The sequence below is a fragment of the Brachycentrus maculatus genome, unplaced genomic scaffold (assembly GCF_059751285.1).
Source record: "Brachycentrus maculatus isolate JH-2025_06_01 unplaced genomic scaffold, ASM5975128v1 h1tg000602l, whole genome shotgun sequence".
Classification (NCBI taxonomy): domain Eukaryota; kingdom Metazoa; phylum Arthropoda; class Insecta; order Trichoptera; family Brachycentridae; genus Brachycentrus; species Brachycentrus maculatus.
The window spans coordinates 510349-533104 of record NW_028281341.1 but is presented as its reverse complement, the minus strand read 5'-3'; the positions used below and the strand labels follow the sequence as shown (position 1 = coordinate 533104).

Sequence of the window (22756 nt, the reverse complement as noted above, 5' to 3'; positions counted from 1 at the left end):
AGTGGGTAACAACATTAACTAACCATTATAGTGCTAAGTTTTTTACTAGACGCGTTTATAGGTTGTTAAATATTTCTTTTGCAAAATAAATTGATCTGAAGGATGTACATTTAAAATACACGGCAACTACAAAGATGTGCCATAACTAGGATTTTTTAATCCATGTAACGCGGTGGAACGGCGTTCAGGACCTTTTTTTTATGAATATATATATATTTTCAAATTCAATTAGAGGAAACAATGTTTACGCTTACGTAATTACAATCTATATTTATATAATTCTTCAAAATGATAAAATATGGTATTGTAATGAATATTTAAATGATATTTGAATTTATTTTTTAAAATTAAAATCTTGACATGATGTGAGTTCCAGGACCTTTTTTGTTTTAAAAAAGCCCTGGCCACAATAATTAAACGATAAATGCACACTTAAAAATGGAGGTAATCAATATGTCATATTTTTCATGAGAGCACCATAATTTTTCTTAGTACTTTTAACAGTTTACATGTTTATTCAATAAACTCAAATAATACTGTTTTTTTTTGCTCCTTACAGTTTTTATGAATATAATAAGTATGTATAAAGGATGGTCGTTGATAAATATATAATATAATGAATTATGAATTACATACAGTAATAAAAAGTAAGGCAAGTAGATATTGCAAATATCCCTTCTATTTCTTACAAAAAATATATTATTAGTCATTCCCTAAAGTATTTCACATTACTTTATCTCGTGTATGATAGTGTAAAATAATTTATCCAGGAATATGTGGCTATTCTCTATCACCTCCAATAATGTCAAAAGTACCTATATTAAAAAACAATAAAACAACTTTTTTTTCCTTTCCAACTGGACTGCGAGTGACTATTATATATGACGGGCCGAAAGCATAGGCATGTGTAAATATTTTTGATTTCAATAAACCTTAATTAAACAAAATCCTTTAATTAATCAAGCAGAGCGGAAGGTAATGTACAGACATTGGACATTAATAACAGACTATGGACGGCCATAGTCTGTTTTTTCTCCACAATTTTTTTGTTCGTTTTGCCTATATCTTTTATCATATACATATTGGTCATATTAAGTGATTAATAAAAGCATTCCCTGTGTTTGAAAAATCGATTGATTTTAAAATTTCAAATGGATGGTTGGTAATTTCACAATGTAAATATGGTCTTTTTCTACATATAATTAGATTGGGTAGGTACTAATCCATCTACTGAAATTTTAGACATATGTATATGAAATTTCTGGCTGAACAGCTGATTTGTCTGTCTTTCAGTACAATTTGAAAAACAAAATTAATCACTAAAAAAATTAACATTTTAATCCATCATTTTAAGAAAATTGGCATTAACCCGTACTGGTCTGAGTTAAAATGCAAGCTTCATTTTTTTCACTTGTATCTATTACAACAGTATGTGGAGCAGAGGACAAATGAATTTTTGTCCATTGGAAGTGTAACTGTCTACCTATATTTTTCTGGGGACCGTATAAATATAGTGGCATACATACAATGTCATCTTTGAATGCGTTTAAAAAATGAAAAAAGAGGACTTGACGTAATTAGAATGTTAAAAAATCCTTTTTAATTAATAGATTATTGATCTGTCTTCTGACAATATTGGAGTGATAGAGGAAAAGCCGCGATAGTATGGCAACAGGTTTGTCGAGTTTGTTAGTTCCGAGGAGTGGGCTACTTGGTGTTCTTGTCGATCCAGGGCAGGAAGGAGGTGACGCGGGTGTACACTCCGGGGTACTGGCCCTTGCCGCACCCGATGCCCCAGGACACCACGCCCACTTGGGTCCACTTTCCGCCCTCTCCTACTGACAGCGGACCTCCAGAATCCCCCTGAAATTATATTTAATTGCTTTTATTATGATATCGCCTGGCAACCTTTTGCATAGTTTTAGTCTGCTTCCGTGGTGTAACGGTAAGTATGTTTAGCTACCGTGCTCGAGGTCCTGGGTTCAATACCCAGGGGAGGGGTGAAAATAAATATTAGTGATTTTACGCTCTAATATTTATTTAATATTATCCATGATTGGTTCCGGAAGCGCAGGATTGATCACCTTGCCTTCCTGTAATTAATGATCAAGATAACACTGTGTCAATATGATGCTGTGCCCTATGCACCTTTGTGTGCATATGAGAGTTAGAAGAAGAAGACCTTTTGCATGCTGCATGTGCATGTGGGAAAGAAACATTCTTGATTTTATTGACACCTAATAGAAAAGACCATTTTTGCAAAAAAAGTCTTCGGCTCTTTTAACATGCATACAAAAAATCTTAAACGATTAATCGACATTCAATGAATTGCTGCGCACTTATGCTATTCCACCATATTAAATAACTTAGCCCTTTTGTACCCTTATATAGCTTGTTATGTATGTATGTTATATGACAAGCGCATACTTTTATGATATTTATCTATTATTATTAAAATTCAATTTCGTAAAAGAGAGATTAGATTATTATAATATAATTAAAATGTACATTTGTTTTTATTTAAAACAAAGTTACATTTTAATTATAAAATGGAAAATCACAAAGTTAGTGCTTCAAATATAAATTAGATTATTTTAAATTCAGATGCATGACATATAATGATATTGAGGTGTATAAAGTAGTTATTTGGAGAAAGCTGGAATTAGAAGTCAGCCAGTTTGCCCTTTGTAGCTACTTTTATTAGCTCTGTTTAGAGACATCTTTCGCCATATGAAGTTTGACTGTGGTGTCATCTATACTCGGAACGGATGGATGAGTACGAGGTAGGCCTCATTGTCCCGAGCTAGCAGTATAATAAAATGTTGCTATAGATACTCACACTACAAGAATCCTTGGCAGCCTTTCCTGCGCAGAGCATGTGTTCAACAATACCTCCTGGCGCGGCTCCTCCATACTTGGCCCTACATTCTGCGTTTGTCCAAATTGGTATGAAAACCTTTTGCAATATGGCTGGTTGCACCCCACCTGCAATTAATTTTACCCATGAATTATTTGTTTAATTGAAACAATATTTATAAAATAATTAAAAAGACTTTTTACTTTTTTACCACATTCCTGATAACCTGATATTTTCACAAACTCTGCCAATCTTAGGTCCATGTTAGGCTGAATTTTCGGGACTCTACTGTATTTTTTAAAAATATATATATTTTTTTAAAACTGTGTAGATTTATGTATTATTTTATATATTTTTAGATGCTTTAAATAATGTAAATAAATGCCACAGTACTGTAGTGCCTGATGAGGTATTCATGTAGATTATTCTTTTATGTAAAATATGGAAATAAATAAATGAATTATAGAACCAGTTATCATAATAATTTTACTTATTGCGTAAGTTTTGGTGAAAACATCCCTTCTCTCTCCTAATCTCACCTCACCCCTTACTGAGCTGCCAATGTAGTTAATATAATTTAATTTAATTTAATGAAGTGGTGAATAAGTCGGTAATAATAATGCTGATATCCTTACCTTCTCGTAAACTGCCCCAACCGACCACAACGGCATTATTTCCAGAAAAGTCAGTTCTTCCTCTTGGTAAACAAACGGGACGTATTTCTCTGGTGAATTTCACGGGTTCATCTAACGTGAGTATGGAAATGTCGTTGTACTAGAAAAAATATAATGTCATGCTTAAATATTGAAAATGCAAAATATGAAAATTAACCCTAATTAGATAAAGTCAAGCAATACTTTATGCAGTATGCAATATGCATAATTTTTTTAATTTAGTTATTTTATTTATTGTTTCGGCATTTTTTTTATTGCTACCATCTACGGGTTTAAATATAAACAGTTTATCTCTATAAAAAATCTTGATAACAACGTTCTTTGTGGTGTTAAATCCAATATTAATGTAGAAAAAAAATGTGCACATTTAAATAATGACTCCGTTCACAATCGAAACCTAAATTTCGTATGATAAATTAAACATGCTTATGCACTGCACTGAGGGTGATTAAAAGAGGCGTTGACTTGAAAAATGTTTATTCTATTTTGGGAATCTGCAAATTCAACTATGTTAACTGTCAATTGTGTTGGTAACTGTCAATTGTGTTAAATGCATTGTAAATTTAGAAGTTAAAAAAAGAAAAGCCATTATGAGACTTTTCTGCAGATAGGATGGTAAGCATAGGGAAGGTAGTAGTGAAAAATGCATTACAGATATCTAGACCAAGTGAAAATCAATATTTATCGAATTTATTTTGCAATTACTAGGAATCAGACCAGGGACGTCAGTTTTGAAGTCCGGAGTCTGCCCACCTATGCCACGGGGCCTGTGAATGCTTTAAATTTTCCCAGGTGGTGTATGCACTGCATTAGATCAACATACTGTTGACTTGATTGCTGATAACATGAAAGTCTTGTGTTGTAAATTTTTGGATATTGGAGTGTATGATGTGATACTATAAAAGGAGCTCATGAGGGAGAGTGTCATTATGCAGAAGTTAATGGAAGAGGAATACAGGAAGGAAGGTAGGACAAGCAGAATAGCAACAATCTTTAGTTGTATACCTGTACACAAATCTAACTTGTGTAACTTGGATACTGCTTATTTGTATAAGTTCCTAGAAAAGTATAATATGTAGTAAAAATATCATGTTTACCAATGTTCTCATATCGAATCCTCTGTGTCTGACTACTCTCCTGACTTTCCGTTCAATATGTCGGGTTTCATGATTAGATTTTATGTCGTGGTCACCCAATCTAACCCTCACTCGTGAGACATCAGTTGAAGTCATGCTAAAATGAAATCCAAATTTATAATACATTGTTTAATAAAAAATATTTGAAATTATGAATTAGTTAAGTAAGTGAATTGCTTTCAGTTATTTTAAAATCATACTTACTGTGCTACACAATGCGCAGCTGATAAAACGTGTTCATTATCAATGAGGGATCCGCCGCAGAACTGTCTTCCATTGTTGAACAATGCCACAATCCATGGCCATTCATTTAATTCTGCATTTTGACCTCCGACTATTCTTTCCTGATCCTTAAAGAAACATACACAAATCTTTGAAATTATCTTAACAGAGGAAAAATACTATACCAATTATCCATACCATAATTATTTGATTTTTTTCTTAGGGCCCTTATCGGTACTCAAGTGGTGCAAAGGGTACTGCATCATATTGGTACAATGTAACCGTCTTACAAAGGCAAGGTGATCAGTCTTGCTCTCCAGATTCATAGATATAGGAGTAGAATATGTTTGATGGGTGGGAGGTGATGTAAGTGAATAACTTCACTGTTATGGTTGACATGACATCACAAATGCATATGACTGACCACTTGGTATTCTCAAAATTGCAACCTGGCAATCATGGGTAAAGTGAGAACAGACAGAATGGACAATACCAAAAGATAGAGACACAATGGATCCTGTGCCATATGCTTTCGTGAAAACATTGGCCTGTATGTAGGAACAATTTATATACTGCTTATCATAATCAAAAGGATAATTTTAAGTCAAAAAAAAAAAAAACGCTCACGCTTTTCAAGAACGTCACAAGTAAAAAATCGTAAATTTTCAGTTTTGCATGTTTTCCGAATGCCCAGAAAATGTACTATATCCCAGCAAAAGAGGCATATTTTAAACTTAATATTTACCCGCCACAGGGCAGAAAGTGTTGTTTTGAAGAAAAGGTATTGTTTAATTATTTTTTTAAATAAACTAAATATTTTTCAAATGGAGACCTTCAGGTTTTACGTAAAAAGATCTGTTGCGCAGTAAAAAGATCAATGAGTGACTTGATATTTATTTTTAATACATTGTTTTATATTTTTAAATTTTAAAAACGATCTCCTGAAATATCAAGTTTTTTGATTTATGACGTTCTTGAAAGGATTGAGCGATATTCATCAATTATTCTTCCCTCATATAACCTTTGCACACTACCACCCACAAATAATGTGTAAAAATGACCTGGTATCCATTCTTGCTCCCACAGGATGCACTTCCGGAGAATGTTTCTGATCCCATGGTTGTCGTGAATGATGGAGGACTGTGTGTTGGGACCGTGGGAGGCCATGGCTAAAAAATAATAATATTTACTTTTTTACACACTCTACATAACCTCAAAACACTCTTTAATCATTGCCTGGGGGGTCTTCAAATAAGCAGTGTCTTATCTTAAATATAATTTATAACAACCATATCTATATATGGTATTTGCTAGATCATTGTTACAGGAATTTTAAGACAATAACAAGTATGTAAAAGGAATAATTCAATTCAATTACCTGTGGTTTCTGAGGTGGTTTTGTTCCCCAAGTTGTTGTAAAAGGTTTCTTGGTTGTGGTTTGAGGTTTACTAGGAAATTCAGCGGCAGGAATTCCTATATACAGTGAAAATATTGGCATGGTATTAAAATTGGAAGCAATTTATAATTTTTGTTATCTAGTAATTCATTACTGAATACTTGCCAAGTTTTTGTAATGTGTATATTTGGAAAGTTTTGTAATGTTTTGAAAATTTGCCATAATCAAGTACTTCAAATACTCATGTGTGGAAATTTCAGGAGTCAGAACAATCAGCGGGTTTTTATAAATGTGATTGAGGCAAAAATTGTTTTCAAAGACAGAGTGATGTGCTTATCTATTCTCTCTGCCTACCCTCGTGGAAACGGCATGGTAGTTAGTCAGTTACCTAGTTTAAGTGAATATATTATAGGTCAATATAATCAAGATACCTACTGATCACAAAAAATCACAAAAATTTTAAAATAGTCAAAATATTATAAATAAATATTAGTATTATAATAGTTGCTTCCTGAAAAGCAACCCCACAGGGAGTAAGATATTTTACAGACTACACCAATGATATATCAAAATATTATGTACAATGTTTTCCTGACGTATAACAGTATAAAAGTTTTGTCAGTAGCTTTAAATTGTAATTTTCAAAATAACAAAATATGTAGTTCGTTAAAATAGCTGTTAAGATATATAAATTCCCAGATGAATATTGATTGGAATTTATTTTAAATATTATCTTCTTCTGTGCGTGTCATGTTAGGTTCCCTGACGTCGACTATCATTTAAGAGTAATTGTACTTATCTTGGGCAGCTCTAAACAGCGCCTCGACGGTTCTGATCCCCGTCCAATTTCACATATTCCAGAGCTAAGAGATTTATCTTCTGTTCTGACCTCGTCGACCTTCTATTTTGCTTTTTATGATAAGGTACAATAGCTCGTATTTCTCTCTAAGCACATAGCCCAGAGAGAACTTTTATCAGTCAGCAACTGTTTTCCTACTCTTGCTCTTTGGAGCACATTTGCATTGCTGACCATATCGGTCCATAGAATGCATAGCATTCTACGATATAGCCACATTTGGAATTGCCTCTAACTAGTTTATTTAGTCAGTACTCCATATAGAAGTACTGACTCAATATAACACCTAACTATTAATATTATAATGAATACAATATAAACTTCGAAATAAAAATGATTTCTTACCGAAGCCAGGGGGGTGTGTAGGGGCTGCATGATCCGGGGGGTGAGTGGGTAGGGGAGGTATAGTTGGGGGCCAGTTTCCGAATGGAGTCAGTCTGGAGGGGGGCCACTGCGCCACCGCAGGAGCTGCTCCGGGGGTGTCTTCATGGTACAGGCCTGAAGGGTCCACCGGTGCCACAGGTGCAGGGCTTGTGGGGGAGGAGTCGTCGGGTTGTTCCAGGATGACGGGGCTGATGCAACACACTCCCAGGGTTTGGAACACATCTGTCTGGAAGGTAAAACTTAATTTACCCACTTGCACATGTGGATTCACATTACCTGTTTGGCTTTATTATCAGAATTTCTACATATATATGGATATTCTATAAATAATATGATAATGAAGACACGCACAGAGATGGACAGAGTGAATTAGCGACCCAAATCGCCGTTAAACGAAGCGGTAACTTATAAGTCATCGTCGCCTGTGTACTAGTGACTTGAAAGTTCATATTAAGCTCATCTTTATTACCACGAAAAGAAGAATATATACACAAGAAAACCTCGGAAAACTCATCAGGAGAAGCCGGACTGTTGACTGTTGACAGGCCTTCCTTTCTACTAGAAGAAAGTTTGGCATTTTGTGTTTGTCCTAGTTCGGTTCATGGTTCCAATATCCTTCATTATTTTAATAATATATGATACCATCGCGTTTAAATTACCTGTTTGACTTGATCGCTGTAATAGTTGCAAGTGTCATAGCTGCCGAATATCCAGGGTCCCCAGGAGGCCAGGTTGGGCACCTTGAAGTAAGGGTAGCACTCCCGGAAGGACGCGCACTTGCCGAGCTGCCCGGCCCCCGTGATGCACGGCGCGTGCGGCAGTGGCGGCCTGCGCCCCGCGGCTCCGGCGGCCTTGGGCCCCACGCTGGCGCCCAACGTAGGGCCCGCCCGGAACACCGGGTAGGTGCCCAGCAGCGGGTGGCTCACTATGTACGTGCTGCCCAGGTGGCCCAAGCCCGTCTGGTAGACGAGCTGGCGGCCATGCTGCTTCCGGTCGATCTCGCGCCGATGGCGTACGTTTCCGGTCACTAAAAAAAGAAAATAAAATTAATGCAAAATAAAAAATAATATTATTTTTTGCGTTATTTATATTTATTTGTTTAACATCACAATGATCGTTTTAAAAAAATAGATTTTCGAGATATCTCAAAAGTTAAAAAAAATCCTTTCATTCTTTTAAACCTTTTTTTTTCATTGACAAACACAAACACACACAAACACACACACACACACACACACACACACATATATATATATATATATATATATATATATATATATATATATATATATATATATATATATATACATATACTTATATATATATACACATATATACATACATATATATATATATATATATATATATATATATATATATATATATATATATATATATATATATATACACACACATATACATGTACATATATACGTATTAGCAGTAGTGTCAGGTATCGCATTCAGTTTTACATGACAATAAACCTATTTGGATAGTCTCATTGGTCGTCAAATTGTTTGGAGGTTCATTACACCTCGCCCGCGCCCACTCATCAATTTCCGTTTATCGCATACTCGTACTTATCGGCGCGTAATATGGCGCGAACATCGTATTTGGTCGCCACAAGCTATTCCGCGGTTTTAAGTATCCCCAGTCGCAGTCGGCGAACCCACGGTTTTTAGCACCTAGCGTAATCGATTTTGGTTTAAATATAGGCATTTTTCACAAATTAAGAGTTCTTTTTCCCCACCCCCGTCCTTTTTTTCAGGTATTTTCACAAATTTACAAATGTGGAATTTAGTCACTGAAATAGTACAAGCACTTATTTTGTGTAACTCATTTATGTTTTCTTATTCCTCTTTATTTAGGACTATGTCCTGTCATTCTCCGGTCCGCTCCTAGGAGGTGGAAGACCAGTTATCTCTCCATCGTTTAGGTGGTCTTCCTGGGGGTATGTTACCTCTTATGGTGCTGTCTGCTGCTATTCTCACCACTCAATCTGAACTTGCTCTTCCCATACGATTTCTTCAGAATCGTCTTCATTCTCTTCTTCATAGCACAACATCTTCAACATCGCAGATTTTTCTTATTTCAGAGTTTCTTACTCTGTCGCGCAGTGTTTGTTAGGCCTACAATGGGTCGTAGAGTTTTCATTTCGGATATTCTAAGAAGGCTTTTTAAAGCCTAATTTATGTGAATAACTTTACTGATGTAACTTTTCTGTAAAATTCCCAAATGAAATAAAATAAAAAAATAAAATGTTAAGTTTCCCTCACTCTTGCTGAATACTGTGACAGTCGAAAAACAGAATCTGAGCAACGTGTTGCATCTGCATACTGCATTCAGGAATTCAGTTCCAATATTGTGCATTGGCGTTAATAATGTCAAATTACTTAGGCACGACGCCAGGAAGGCTGTTCGCACTACATGACCACGGACTGTTTCGTCGCAACATCAGTTTGCCGAAACATGTTCTCACAAAACACCGCAAGGTCGTTGACATCGGCCATACAAATTAAGCCTTATTTATTACGTACTCTTATTTTCCAATCAGATAACACCGATCGGCAAAATTTTACTTTTTGCCTCTTAAATCAATTAAAATATCGTTTTTTTTTTTATTTTTCCGCTCTAATTTTCAATTTCTAAAGCATTTTTTATAACAGGTAAAGTTTTCTTGTAAAATGACATTGAAAAGATTAATTTGATTTCCCCACATATACTCGTATATTCATATAAAACAAAATACAATTTTCAATCATTTTTGTACAAAATAATAATGTAACATATGTCTTTTTCATTTTCTGGATTCTTTCCTGGAATTATTTCCTGAAAATTTCAGTGAACGATTGTACCAACATATTTCAACAAAGGAAAAACGTTAATGGAGAAATGAAATCCAAATGTGTTTGCGGACTGTTAATAAACTCTAAAAAATTATGTTCCTCAAGCAAAATATAGTAACAATCGTTAAAAAATATATAATATGTAAGTTAATTTAACTTTACAAGAGTATTAATTTTTTTATTACGTATTAAATAAAACTTTACTCGTTACATAAATATGTAAAATTAGTTATTTCACAGATAACATTAATCGAATTTTTATAAATATATTTATTAACATATATTAATGTACATATGTAAAAAAAATCAGTAGATTTTTTTTGGGTGAAGACGGTTTTAGCGTAGCGAAGTACTTACGAGTATGTACTAAACGAACGACAACAATTATCCATTTAACAAAACTGCTTTTATTAAAATAATAGTGAAAAAGCTATAAGACAGTTGTTTTATCATACGAACTGCGGTTCTTCTATTAAATGTTAGTGCAAAACTTCAAATATAAATTATTTCTATGGGTACTAGCAATAAACTATTTAAAATAAATGAACTGTGGTATCGATTTTAAAATCATGCATTTCATAGAAAATATTAATGATATCGTAAATATAACATTTTCTTCATACCCCTATCTGTACCCAATTGTGCATAGGGGACTGCATTGAACAATTGCACGAAATGATCAGTCCTTGTTGGTTAAGTGGACTGGTGTCCAGGCTGATAATAAACAAATTTGACAGTGAAAATCACTTATATTCATTTTGACCTCCTTGAAAATCATACCCAGGACCTCGAGTGCGTTGACACTACGGAGTTGCACAAAAATATTACTTTTAAATCATTTTAATATTTACTCGATTTTGGGTTGCGTTTCTACCCGCTCGTTGATATATTACTCAATGAAACTACATTTGTTGATATTCCTTCACGTTCGTTTTATCCAGTTTTCATTATGCGGTCATTGCAATAATGCACATAAATACATAAAAGTAATGAACTGTGTGAAAAATTGAGAAATCACCATAGAAAGCATAATAAAGATATAAACATAAAACATTTCAATCTGGCCACTTTTTGAGTTTATTAATGTAAATACGACTTGTTTTGAGAACTGCAGATGTAGTCATCGACAGGTAAAAATACAATATTCGCGTTGAAACAAACCTCACCCCAAACTTATCCCCTCCAGTTATAACACCATCCACCTCTATCAGTAGGTACCTAGATTTTTTTATCGATTCTCAGATTGTATTTTTACCTGTTGATGAGAACATCTATAGTTCTCGAAACTAGTCGTGTTTACATTAAAAAAACTAAAAAAGTGATCTCATGCAAAACATTTATTATTGAATTGAAATATTCATGTTATTCCTCAAACTTAATGGCAAATCAATAAATAATCACGTATGTGACGTAAAGTCAAATTTTTAGCAGTTTACATATTATAAATATGTCTTTATATACCTACGTATACGTCTTAAAAATGTGTATATGTATCCTAATACATTATACCCTAGTCTGTACATGTACATAAATGTGAAACTATGTAACTACATATATTCTAAAATGAGTTTTTTTATAACACTGGTGGGAATATTTTGTATAAGGCATGTATAATATTTACTAACTAAGTACCCATCTAACTATCACAAAAAATCATACGTGGAAGACGTCCAACCTCTAGTGCGGCCGTTCGCGTTCTGAATTCGAACCTCTGAGATCTCAGAATTAATTCCAAGTGACTGCCAAATCAATTAATGAAAATCTATCAATTTTTAGACGGTATTTCGGAAACGGCGTGATGCCAACTTCCACCGAGCCATGTCGACACCAGGTCGTGTCTCGGGAGGGCTAGCACATCGGCCAACGACACGTCCGCTCCTCTCGCTGAATGCAAATGGCCGTATTGGGATGTTTACTCCCTGCCAGTAGTCCTGACGACTGTCGGACACTTGTCTGCATGTAGGTATAATGTAACACATGGCGCGATCGATAACGATATAAACGCGTATAACGTATAAACGTGCTACGTGTATGCCACGGTTGAAGAAAGATTTTCGAAGAATTTGTAAATCAATATTTAATCTGTCGGAGACTTTGGATGAGATTTGCCGTCAACGTAAATCACATAAATTTGTGCGGACTAAAGCCTGTCTGATTTAAAGAGCTTTCAAATTTATCTTTATAATAAGTTATAAAACAAAATTAAAATGTTTTTAAGTACGATTTTCCAAACGGATTCGAAAAAAACCTTATGATTTCGAGCATTTAGAGGTGGAAATGTTCTAAACTTGACACAAAAAAATATACATATTTAAGTGATAAGGTGAGTCTAGGTTTGAATTGAAAAGGGTTGAGTGCGTAATTTTATTGTAACAAAAAAGTTTGTGTTTTATTAATTTTTACATACCTACATTTTTTTTGGTACAAAGTATCATCAAAAATATTATTTAATTGCTTGGTTATTACAAAGAATCCTATTTATGGAATCCTATTTATAATGGATTTATTGCTTTGTTTTTAAAAATTAAAACGCCCTCATAAGGCATTATTATTATTATTATATTTTTTTTAAAAATAATATTATATATGGTCATTTTAAAAAAAATGGACAATACTTAGGAATAGCATATTTTAAATTTTTTTTTTAAATTTATAGACCTTACAAAATTTAAAGAAAACTCCAGTATCTCTGACCTTTTCAAATATGTTTCCATGAACTGTTAAATAAATATAAAGTACATTGATTTTTTTTATTGAAATTAAATTTGATTTTGCAAATAATAATCGCAGTGTAACGAAACGAATATTTTTATGATTTTTTTAAATCGAGATATCGATCACTTTTCGCTCCAATTCTAAAAAAAACCTTAGTGGCTGAGGTTATAAATGATAATAGGTAACTAGTAGCATGTACAATATACGTAGGAGGTAACTTCAAGACAAATAAGAGAAAATTGTTTGCTACTGTAGTTAGAATGTTAATATTTATACACTAAAAGCAAATATAACATCGCACATCCAACGAGATGATCGAAGTGATCATCAATAAAATCACATTTTCAAAGATCATTAAAAAAAAACAGAAAATTGTAATTGTGAAATTTTATTTATATTTTTATAATATTTTTGATTCAGTTAAAATGGAAAAGAGAAAATTGTTAAATTTTATCACTGTACAAAAATACTTTGATGGGATAAAAATACGTAAAAATACGTTGTTATAATTTTCGATTAAATATTTATTTTAGTGATAATTAAATTACATAAAAAAGGATAAATCGAAAAAACAAAAAAAAAATCGTTAGGTTGGGGTCCTTTAACTTCTTCCGTTAAAACTTTATATGTCATAAAAAATGAGACAATTTTTAATATTTCAAAATATACGTAGATACATTAATTCAATAAAAATCAATTTTATTAAAAAATATTGTCTAATTTTATGTAATGTATTGTATTGATGTTTGACAGTTGTCAAGTGACAAAAATATGTTATACTTTTTACATACTTAAAACATAAATAATGGAACACCTACGTTCATGGTTGTCAAGTGTTCGTTTCATCGCAAAAAGCGAACATTTAAAATTCTAGCAAGTTATAATTTACCATAAATTAAAAAGTTTCATTCAATTTTTTGAGACTTCGCGTCCGTTTCGACGTCTAGGTCGCTAACTCGTTCCACATTTCGCCTAATTTTAATAATAAAAACTCCGTTAGGATCGATTTCCAGGAAACATAATTTAAATAATGCCAAAACGGTCCGCCATCTTCATTTCAGTCCTATATTCGATGTTTATTTATCGTGGCTGCTTTTCATGTTCTCGGAGACTTGTCACTTACGTACATGGAAGCTTGGTTTAATTTATCGACCGTAAAGATAGCCATTTGGGGTGGCTGGAATTCGGGTAAATGTATTTGGATCGTGTCTTGACATTTGGACACATCGCTCGAGATAACATCTCGTAAGATTTTTCTTCTGGGCGGTCGTGATTCACTGCTAACGGAATATTATTTCATAAATTCATTACGTATTCTGGCGCAGGTTTATTGAACTCGTCGTCTATTGTTCTCCGAATTTAGATTTTAAGCGCTTTAGAGCACCGATCGATATTATTGTTTATGAACTTGTTTACGTATCTTAAATTAAAGCGATCCCCATTGAAATTTAAAGATTGATCTTATCCACATATAAATAGAAACTGGTTTTCCTTTGGTTAAATCTTCAGTGTCATAAATCAAAGTAGTTATCTTTTAACGAATCAATCATATGGAGTATAATTATAGCCATTAGCCATTTATAAAATTAGAGTGATGGTTATATATATATTTTTTTTAAATACTTACTTCTATAAACTGCATTTATTTATTTATAACATATGTAATATTTATTATACATAATCCGTTGGAAATGATAATTTTTTCGAGTTCACATAACCATATAATTGATAATCATCTTTCGTAATAACGTAAAAATCATTAAAATAATAAGTAATAACGAAAAAATCTTAAGTAATAACGTAAAAATCATTAAAATAGTTACAATAATTAAAGAAAACACTTCGTTTTTTACCACTTAATAAAATAAATAATACTTAAAAGTCTTTAATACTAAAAACGTCAACATTTTGAAACATTAAAAATTGGTTAAATATATGACAATGACTCTCCACTGTTGCCCATGTTGTCCATGTTGCCCACTGATAAAATTAAGAAATAGCTTCTACTTTCATCTCTCAAATTTGCGCTGAATTTAGCATTTGGTGTTTGATAATAAAACACGTGTCATATGTAATAATTAGTGGCATTTAACAAGTAAATTTTGTTTATATATTAAGATGTCTTGACTGAGACGATCCATCTTTAGTTTTTTGAAGTCACTACTTAAGAATAAGGATCATTTAACCCAGTTAAATGGCGGGTCGTAAGCTCTAGGATGTTCAGGCTTCCACCTTTTTTCGTATGAAAACGATATATACTTAGTCAAGTTGAGATTTCTATATATATATTGATATGTATCATCAATAAATAATTTAAAAACAAAACGTTAATAGATTTTTGTTATTATGTAAATACATATTAATATTCAATAAAAAATATTTAGTTTAAAAGAGATACACCCTAAAAATAATAGCAATTTTGTATTATTATAAAATTTTACGTATTTATGAGGAGTTATTTCCAGTGCTAGAAAATTGGTGAGTTTTTTGCTGTTTTAGAACATTACTAAGAAAGTTTTAGTTAAATTTAATTTAAAAATGTAAGAAAGGTGTTTATTGTGTGGTACCGAGTGACGTGGAAATATAAAAAAAAACATATAAAATCCCTTTAATCGTCTGCTTTCCTGGAAATCTTGATACGTAATGCATTATTTATACGTAAGCTAATAGGATCACCAACCTACACCATTTCTGTGAACAAGTTCATTGGGTGGGCAGAAATACTGGGACAAAAAAACCTCTCCGAATTTATTGATGCCATCACGTAAAGAGACTTGGGGTCAATTTCGAGGTATCTATTTTTTATTCTTAATATTTTTTACTGCCTTGGAAGCAAATGACTATTTTGAACATAAATCTGGAAAGAGATAATAGTTAACATCATTGACATCAACAAATAGAGCCGCCAATAATTAAGCAATGTTACCAATATTAAATAACTCCATCGTTTCTGTGACGTCATTCATTGCCAACTTACGAAAATAACGTTTTTTCGAAGGCGAATTTTCCAAAAGAAAATGATGAATGAAAATATTAATTACATCGGCTGTTATAAACACAAAACGAGTCTAATACTATTCTTTATAGGTTGAGTATGTTAAATTAGATATTCCTCCCGTCTGACAAATATCCATTTTTAAAGACACAGAATTTTACTGGGAAAACTATTGAGAACAGCAACCGCCTATAATATTCCATTTGCCGAGAGAGCTGATACACTATTTTTAACATTATTATTTTAAAATCATATTTCATATTTACTATCATATTTTATATTTTACAACCTTTTTGAAATTTGGATGTTAGTTGTAACACTTATTTCAATATTTAACGCATTTCAATTTGTAACTATGATTTCTGTAACACTCTGTTTCGATTGAACGTGTTGTTACGATTGAAGTTGTATTTCAAGCGACCTTTACTGGAATTATCCCTGTAAATATCAAGAGCGGCAATTACCCGGGATTCGCTTTGTAGTGGATTTTTTTGGAATATTTTATTTAACGATCGTTAATGCCTGCTAGATAAAGGTAGGTGAATTGTGTAGGTATGTGCTATTAATTAATTTGACATTTAGAAAAAATCTGGAACTTCGTTGATAACATCAACATAAAAGTGACTTGATTTAGAATGAGAGGTTGCTTTTTTGGTGTTTTTTTTTCTGACCGAATCTTGAATCTATAGAGTTACTGCAGCTCAGTTAAGTCAAATACATAATAAATAAAATATATACCACATATTTCGAATATATTTGATTTTACAATGCTTGTGAAGATATGAAAATATAAAAAAATATTGAAACCAATATATCAAAACAATGTAATCGAAAAACGATGATATAAGAAAGGAATGTAAGGCTGAACGAGGAATAATTGAAAAGATTAGGAAGAAGTCTTTGCGGTGGTATGGACATGTGGAGCGAATGGATAGCGAGAGAATGACTAAGAAAATATATGTGGCGAATGTGAGAGGGAAAACAGAACGTGGACGACCGAAAAAGACTTGGCACGATCAGATCAATCAGAACCTAAAATCTGGCGGTGTCAAAAGTCTGCGTAATCGGAGGGCATGTACGACTAGATGTATGGATGTGAAGGAGGCGAGAAGTGTATGTCAGGACAGAAGAGTGTGGCGTTCCATCCTCTCTGCCTACCCCTGCGGGGAAACGGCGTGATGGTAGTAGTAGTAGTAGTAGTATGTAATCGAAAATATTGAGAAAAAAAACTTCATTGACAACATTGTCAAGAATCACGATCTCCGGCATGCGTAACGTTTGATATTGGGTGTGTTCGAGGCATGGCGCTACCATTGCTGCTAAAAAAGGTGTTTTAATAACCTTTTATAGGTTATACAAATGTCACAGGTGTACACAGAAACACCCACGTATTTTAATGCAAAGTTTCGATAAATATTAAAAGTAGCCGGTGATTAATTTTAGGAGATTTAAGGTTTTGAAAAAACGAACAATTGTTTTTAGTGTTTTAAATTTATATTGGATAGATTTCACCACAAAGTGACTGCTGAATCGATTAATGAAATTATCTTATAAGTATGTACAAATTATTATTCAGGTATTACGAAGCTTTTGAAAGCAACCTCTTATTACATTATTATTAAATTAAATTGCCTGGGACTGTATAAAAAGTCTGAATTTTAAAATAAATCTAAATGTTATCAAATTTTGATCAAAAACCTTTTTTATCGCAAAATAAATATTAATGAAAATACTACTTTTCTAAACCTACAAAAATATAGGTAATAATTTCAGTCATGTCTTGTGGTAATTTCCCTGTTTTTTTTCTGCCTTTATAATCTAGTAATGTGTTTAAACTTTAATCCAATTTATATTTTCAAAACACAAATGAATTTAAATAAGTGTATTGTTTACATAAGAAGTTTAATGTCGATCTTACCTTAATAGAAGGGTAATAATTTATTGTTGTGCCTTAAAATATTCCGATCACGTGTTATTTAAGCCGTATAATATTTTATGGGAGGGTACCGAGGAATGTTGGAATCTGTCAAAAGATTTATATATATATATATATATATATATATATATATATATATATATATATATATATATATATATATATATATATATATATATATATATATATATTTATATATAAATATATATATATATAAATAAATATACAACATTTTGAGTGTGTCCAAATACTTGTTCACAAAATCTGGATTATCTCCAATTACAGGAGTCACTTTCATATTATTTTTTGATATCTCATCAAAGATGAAGAAGAATATGGAAGTCTGGGCATTTACGATCACTTAAACCAGCCTATGACGGTCGTAAGCCCCGTAAATGCCCAGACTTCCATATTCTTCTTCATCTTTGATGAGATATCAAAAAATAATATAAATAAATATATATATATATATATATATATATATATATATATATATATATATATATATATAAATATATTTATATGTATAAATATATTTATATATATATATATATATATATATATATATATATATATATATATATATATATATATATATATATATATATATATTTACAATATGACAGTAGAGGGGGCTTAGCATTCAGCGGTGAAAATGATTTTATTTCATATTATGTTATATTTACCATAGTTCTTAGCGTTCTTCCCTTTAATATCTATTACGTGCTATTACTACGTTTTAGTATCTGTTTGATAGTATACAAGTCACGTTGACTTCAGGGAGCCTTATGCGGTACTGATTACTGCTAGAATAATAACAATAACAACCACTCGCGTTTAAATAATAAAGGCGTAGAAATGGTTTACAATTTTAACCAATTATTGTGGTATACATACAAACCGAAAAATGGCGAACATGTCATTGGCCGCTGAGATGACATCACTCAACCCATCTGCATGAGATATTTCAGCAGTTCGGTACTCAGGAGACAAGAAAGAGATTGATGGGAGGAGTGAGAAGACACAAAGAGTGTCGGTGTCGGTGGCTAGTGAGTACAACTTATGTTTTAGCCAAGTTGACATTTTCAATTGCGGAAAATCTGTGTTGAAAAGTCGAATGGTGAGCATATTGTCCTCTCAGGATCTTTTAAAGCTATGCTTCTCTGCACTGTATGTATGTTCCTACTGGAATCAACATCACACATACACACACACCCTCTTACACAGATTTTCTCTGATAAATACGTGTTTATTTGCTAGATCTACACTAAATATTTTGTACTAATCTTTATGTTTCTGTGGTTAACTATAATTGGTTTGTTTAATGTATATCTTTTGATGTTTCGTTTTACATATGTTGCTGTTTTTAACCCTAATAAAAAAAAAAAAAAATAAATAATGAAGAATTGAACATTTAAAATGTGTGAGGATAACACAAACACTTTATAGCGAAATTAGTGTCAGGAAAACTTCATAAAATATTCGTTAGATAAATGTAGATATAAATTGTAATTGCTTGATTGATTCGGTAGTCATTTTGTAGTAATATCTATCCATTTTAAAATTAATGTTCACTTGGTAAATACAACTATTAATAAAATCTATTAAAACACGTGTTTAGATGCTTTCAACATCATTGATAATGGGTTTTATAATGATGGTAATAATATTAAAATACACGTCACAACAAATTATAAAAAATAAAAATAAATTACGGAGTAAAAATATTATAATATATTAAATTTCTCTTTAAATTATTATTTTCGACTGACCATTAACCGTACACAGCAGTACGCATATAGGGTACTGAGTTGCAGTGTTAACTTGATCGTTAATCACACGAAGACTTGCTTTCGTGTAATTAATAATCTTGATTATCTATCCTGTGATTTTAATACCAGATTAAGGTTTAAAAAAATACTATAACGAAAAAAACCCCCCACATTTATTAAGACCCATTTAGGATTAAATCCATGACCTGATAGATTGTAGCCAAATGCAGCAACCACTTAAGAAACAAGACATCAATTGAATTAAATTACAATTTTATAATGAAATTTAAAACCATTTTTACGATAGTTTACGTAGTTGAAATATTTGGTAAGGTACCAGTACACTTTTATTTTGTTATTTAAGTATTTATTTTGTCAACATCACAAACTTTAGTGCAAGTATGTAACTCCGAGTAGCATTGGTTCTATCCTTCCCTTGTGGTGCTTACATTCTAACTCCATTTCCTTCCCCACATATGAGAAATGTCATAAACTTTGAGCTTTTTTACTCACATCATATAACCAAAAATCTGGAGCTTATGATATTTTTAACGATCTTGTTAACACTGCGTCGATCCGATAGATTGGTAAAAATAAGAGAAGTATTTTGTTGCCAAGTTAATAATTTCAATTGAACCGAAAAAGCTAGGTCCTTACTTCAAAACAGTGAGATCATCAAACAAATCTATTAATCAATTACAAAAAGGTTTTATGCAAATACCACCATATACTTTTTAAAATAAAACAGATTAATTTACAATCTAGTTTGGAGATAAAGTAGATCTAGTTTGTGGAGAAAAGAACGAATGGTTAAAAAATAAGCAAAACATTATTTTTTGGTATTTATAAATCGATCAGTATTTATATTTATAACAACCTGATATACACGTTTAGCTTGAATTATATTTATTTATATATGATACAAATGTCAACTGAACAGCTATAAAGATACTTCACGCACAATAATAATAATCAATTAATAAATTAAAAACAAAAACAATTATAACGATGTATCAAAAATACTGTACAACTTCCCAGTAAAAATAACGTGTGGAAAATTTGGGTGTTTTAAAAAAAAAGTGAATGTTTAAATATGTATTTAGAAAACTTACACTACCTACAAAGAAAGGTAAAAATGTTTTGTTAAAAACAGGCATTTTTATTATTAACATTCTACAGATTATTGAAATTAACACATGTGATAATTTCTTTGACAGTGTTAAATAATTAGTTAAGGGGAAACCAATAATTGGACTATACAAAGTTTTTTGTTTAATGCATTCTATTATTTTATTGTGTTACTTTTCCAATAAATTTATAATAAATAAATAAATTTTGATTAATTTGTCGTAAAAATAATGATTTATGCTAAAATTTATAATAAAACTGCTCAAAACGACGATTAATATTTAATTATTTGTTACTTGCATTGTCAATTGATAATAAAGACATATTTTCAACAATTTGTTGAATTAAAATCATAATCATATGATTAAAATCATTCATTAATATATTGTTTATAAAATACCTGGAAATATAAAAAAGTCTGTTGATAATAGAAGATACAATAAGTAAGCAGTTATGACAGTAAGTTGACTGAAACCTAGTAATACAAATGATTGGGAAAGTACACAGCAAGAAGGTTGAAGAAAATATTTGGTTTGTAATATTTCATTACCTTCAATGATAACAGAGTCGTCGGTCACTCGGATATTGGGGTCTTCCCTTTGCTGCTTACTCAGGGTAGTGAAGTGGCTAGCGTGACTGAACGCGACCCCTACCAACACGAGGGGTAGGACCCGAAGCACAAAAGGCGGAAACATGTCGCTTGTCAAATATCCCGGAAAACCTTCGGTTCGAACGCTGGCCTTGCGGCGTGTCGCGAACTAGGCGCGGCGGGAAACCACTGGAAATTGAGGTTATGTCGTCTCGGTTGGAGCGGGATGTCGGCGGGACGGCAGCGCCCGGCGCAATGTGCCGATCTTTGGAAACCCTGGCTTTAAAATGTGTCCCGGCCAACTGCATGGCGCCCACGGAACACGTTTGGGCATAAAAAACACACCACGGCCGTAAGGGAGTGACCGAGATCTTAATTACCAATTTGTTTTCGTGACAAGATCGTCTCTCTGCCAGAAGTGGCGTGTCACGCTACCGAAAGAATTCGCCGGCCGTAAAGTTTGACGTTTAATTAATGATTACTGCGCATTTTCAAATGTTTTTTTTCCGCAACCCCCCGCTGCACGGCCCATTAAAATAAACCAAACAATATTTTATAGAATCGTGTTTTTTTCCATCAAAGATTAATTGGATAAATATAAAGTTTGTTTTGTCGAGTTCAGTCACCTGTCAAAGTATTGTCAAATGCAACGTTAATACTCATACTATAACCACACTTACGAGTATCAACAATTTTCTTTAATACTAGCTGTACCCGGTCACGCTTCTCTGTGGCTCTTGGAAAAAAAGAAAATAGAAAGCTGACATGCTTTGTGTTATTGTGTTCTTCTATGTGGCTACATGGAAAAAAAAGAAAATAGAAAGCTGACATTACAAATATGTACTTTTTGGTGAAAAAATTTTTTATTATTATGCAATAAATTTGTACAACCTGCTTTCATTATCCATAAAGTCATTAAATATCTATAAAGTCATATTAAAAAAGTGCAGTTCTGAAATGGATATTGGCAGAACTGAAGTAGATCGCATCATTCGGCCATGTTGTATTTTATGAATGCATAAACAATTTTCTTTCATTATACTTTTATAAATACATTTTGTAAATTGTGCCTTCGGCATGGGAAAGCCCAGTGAGGACATTATTGTAATTTGTAATATATTTGTATTTATATTTTTCCTTTCAAAATAAAGACATGTTAAATATGATTATTCAATTTGAGTTTTAAATAAGTGATGTAGATTAATGATTATTTTTAACTATCTATTTGGTAGCAAGTTAATTATTTCGGC

General features: G+C 32.2%; 1 protein-coding gene across 2 annotated transcripts; it reads right to left on the bottom strand.

Annotated features, from left to right (window-relative positions):
• Window positions 1–663: 663 nt before the first annotated feature.
• LOC148301128 (uncharacterized) lies at window positions 664–21765 on the bottom strand. Of its 2 annotated transcripts, none has more exons than XM_088273754.1 (10): window positions 21468–21765; window positions 8185–8552; window positions 7487–7751; window positions 6268–6362; window positions 5951–6058; window positions 4872–5017; window positions 4629–4764; window positions 3493–3631; window positions 2840–2985; window positions 664–1863 (listed from the first exon to the last, which is right to left on the bottom strand). In XM_088273754.1, the coding sequence occupies exons 1-10, from the start codon at window positions 21610–21612 to the stop codon at window positions 1708–1710; spliced, it is 1704 nt and encodes a 567-aa protein (XP_088129880.1). In that variant the 5' UTR covers window positions 21613–21765; the 3' UTR covers window positions 664–1707. The 2 variants fall into 2 exon arrangements, with proteins under 2 accessions (XP_088129880.1, XP_088129881.1); XM_088273755.1 differs by having other exon boundaries at window positions 4872–5011; window positions 21468–21759.
• Between the last annotated feature and the right edge of the window lie 991 nt (window positions 21766–22756).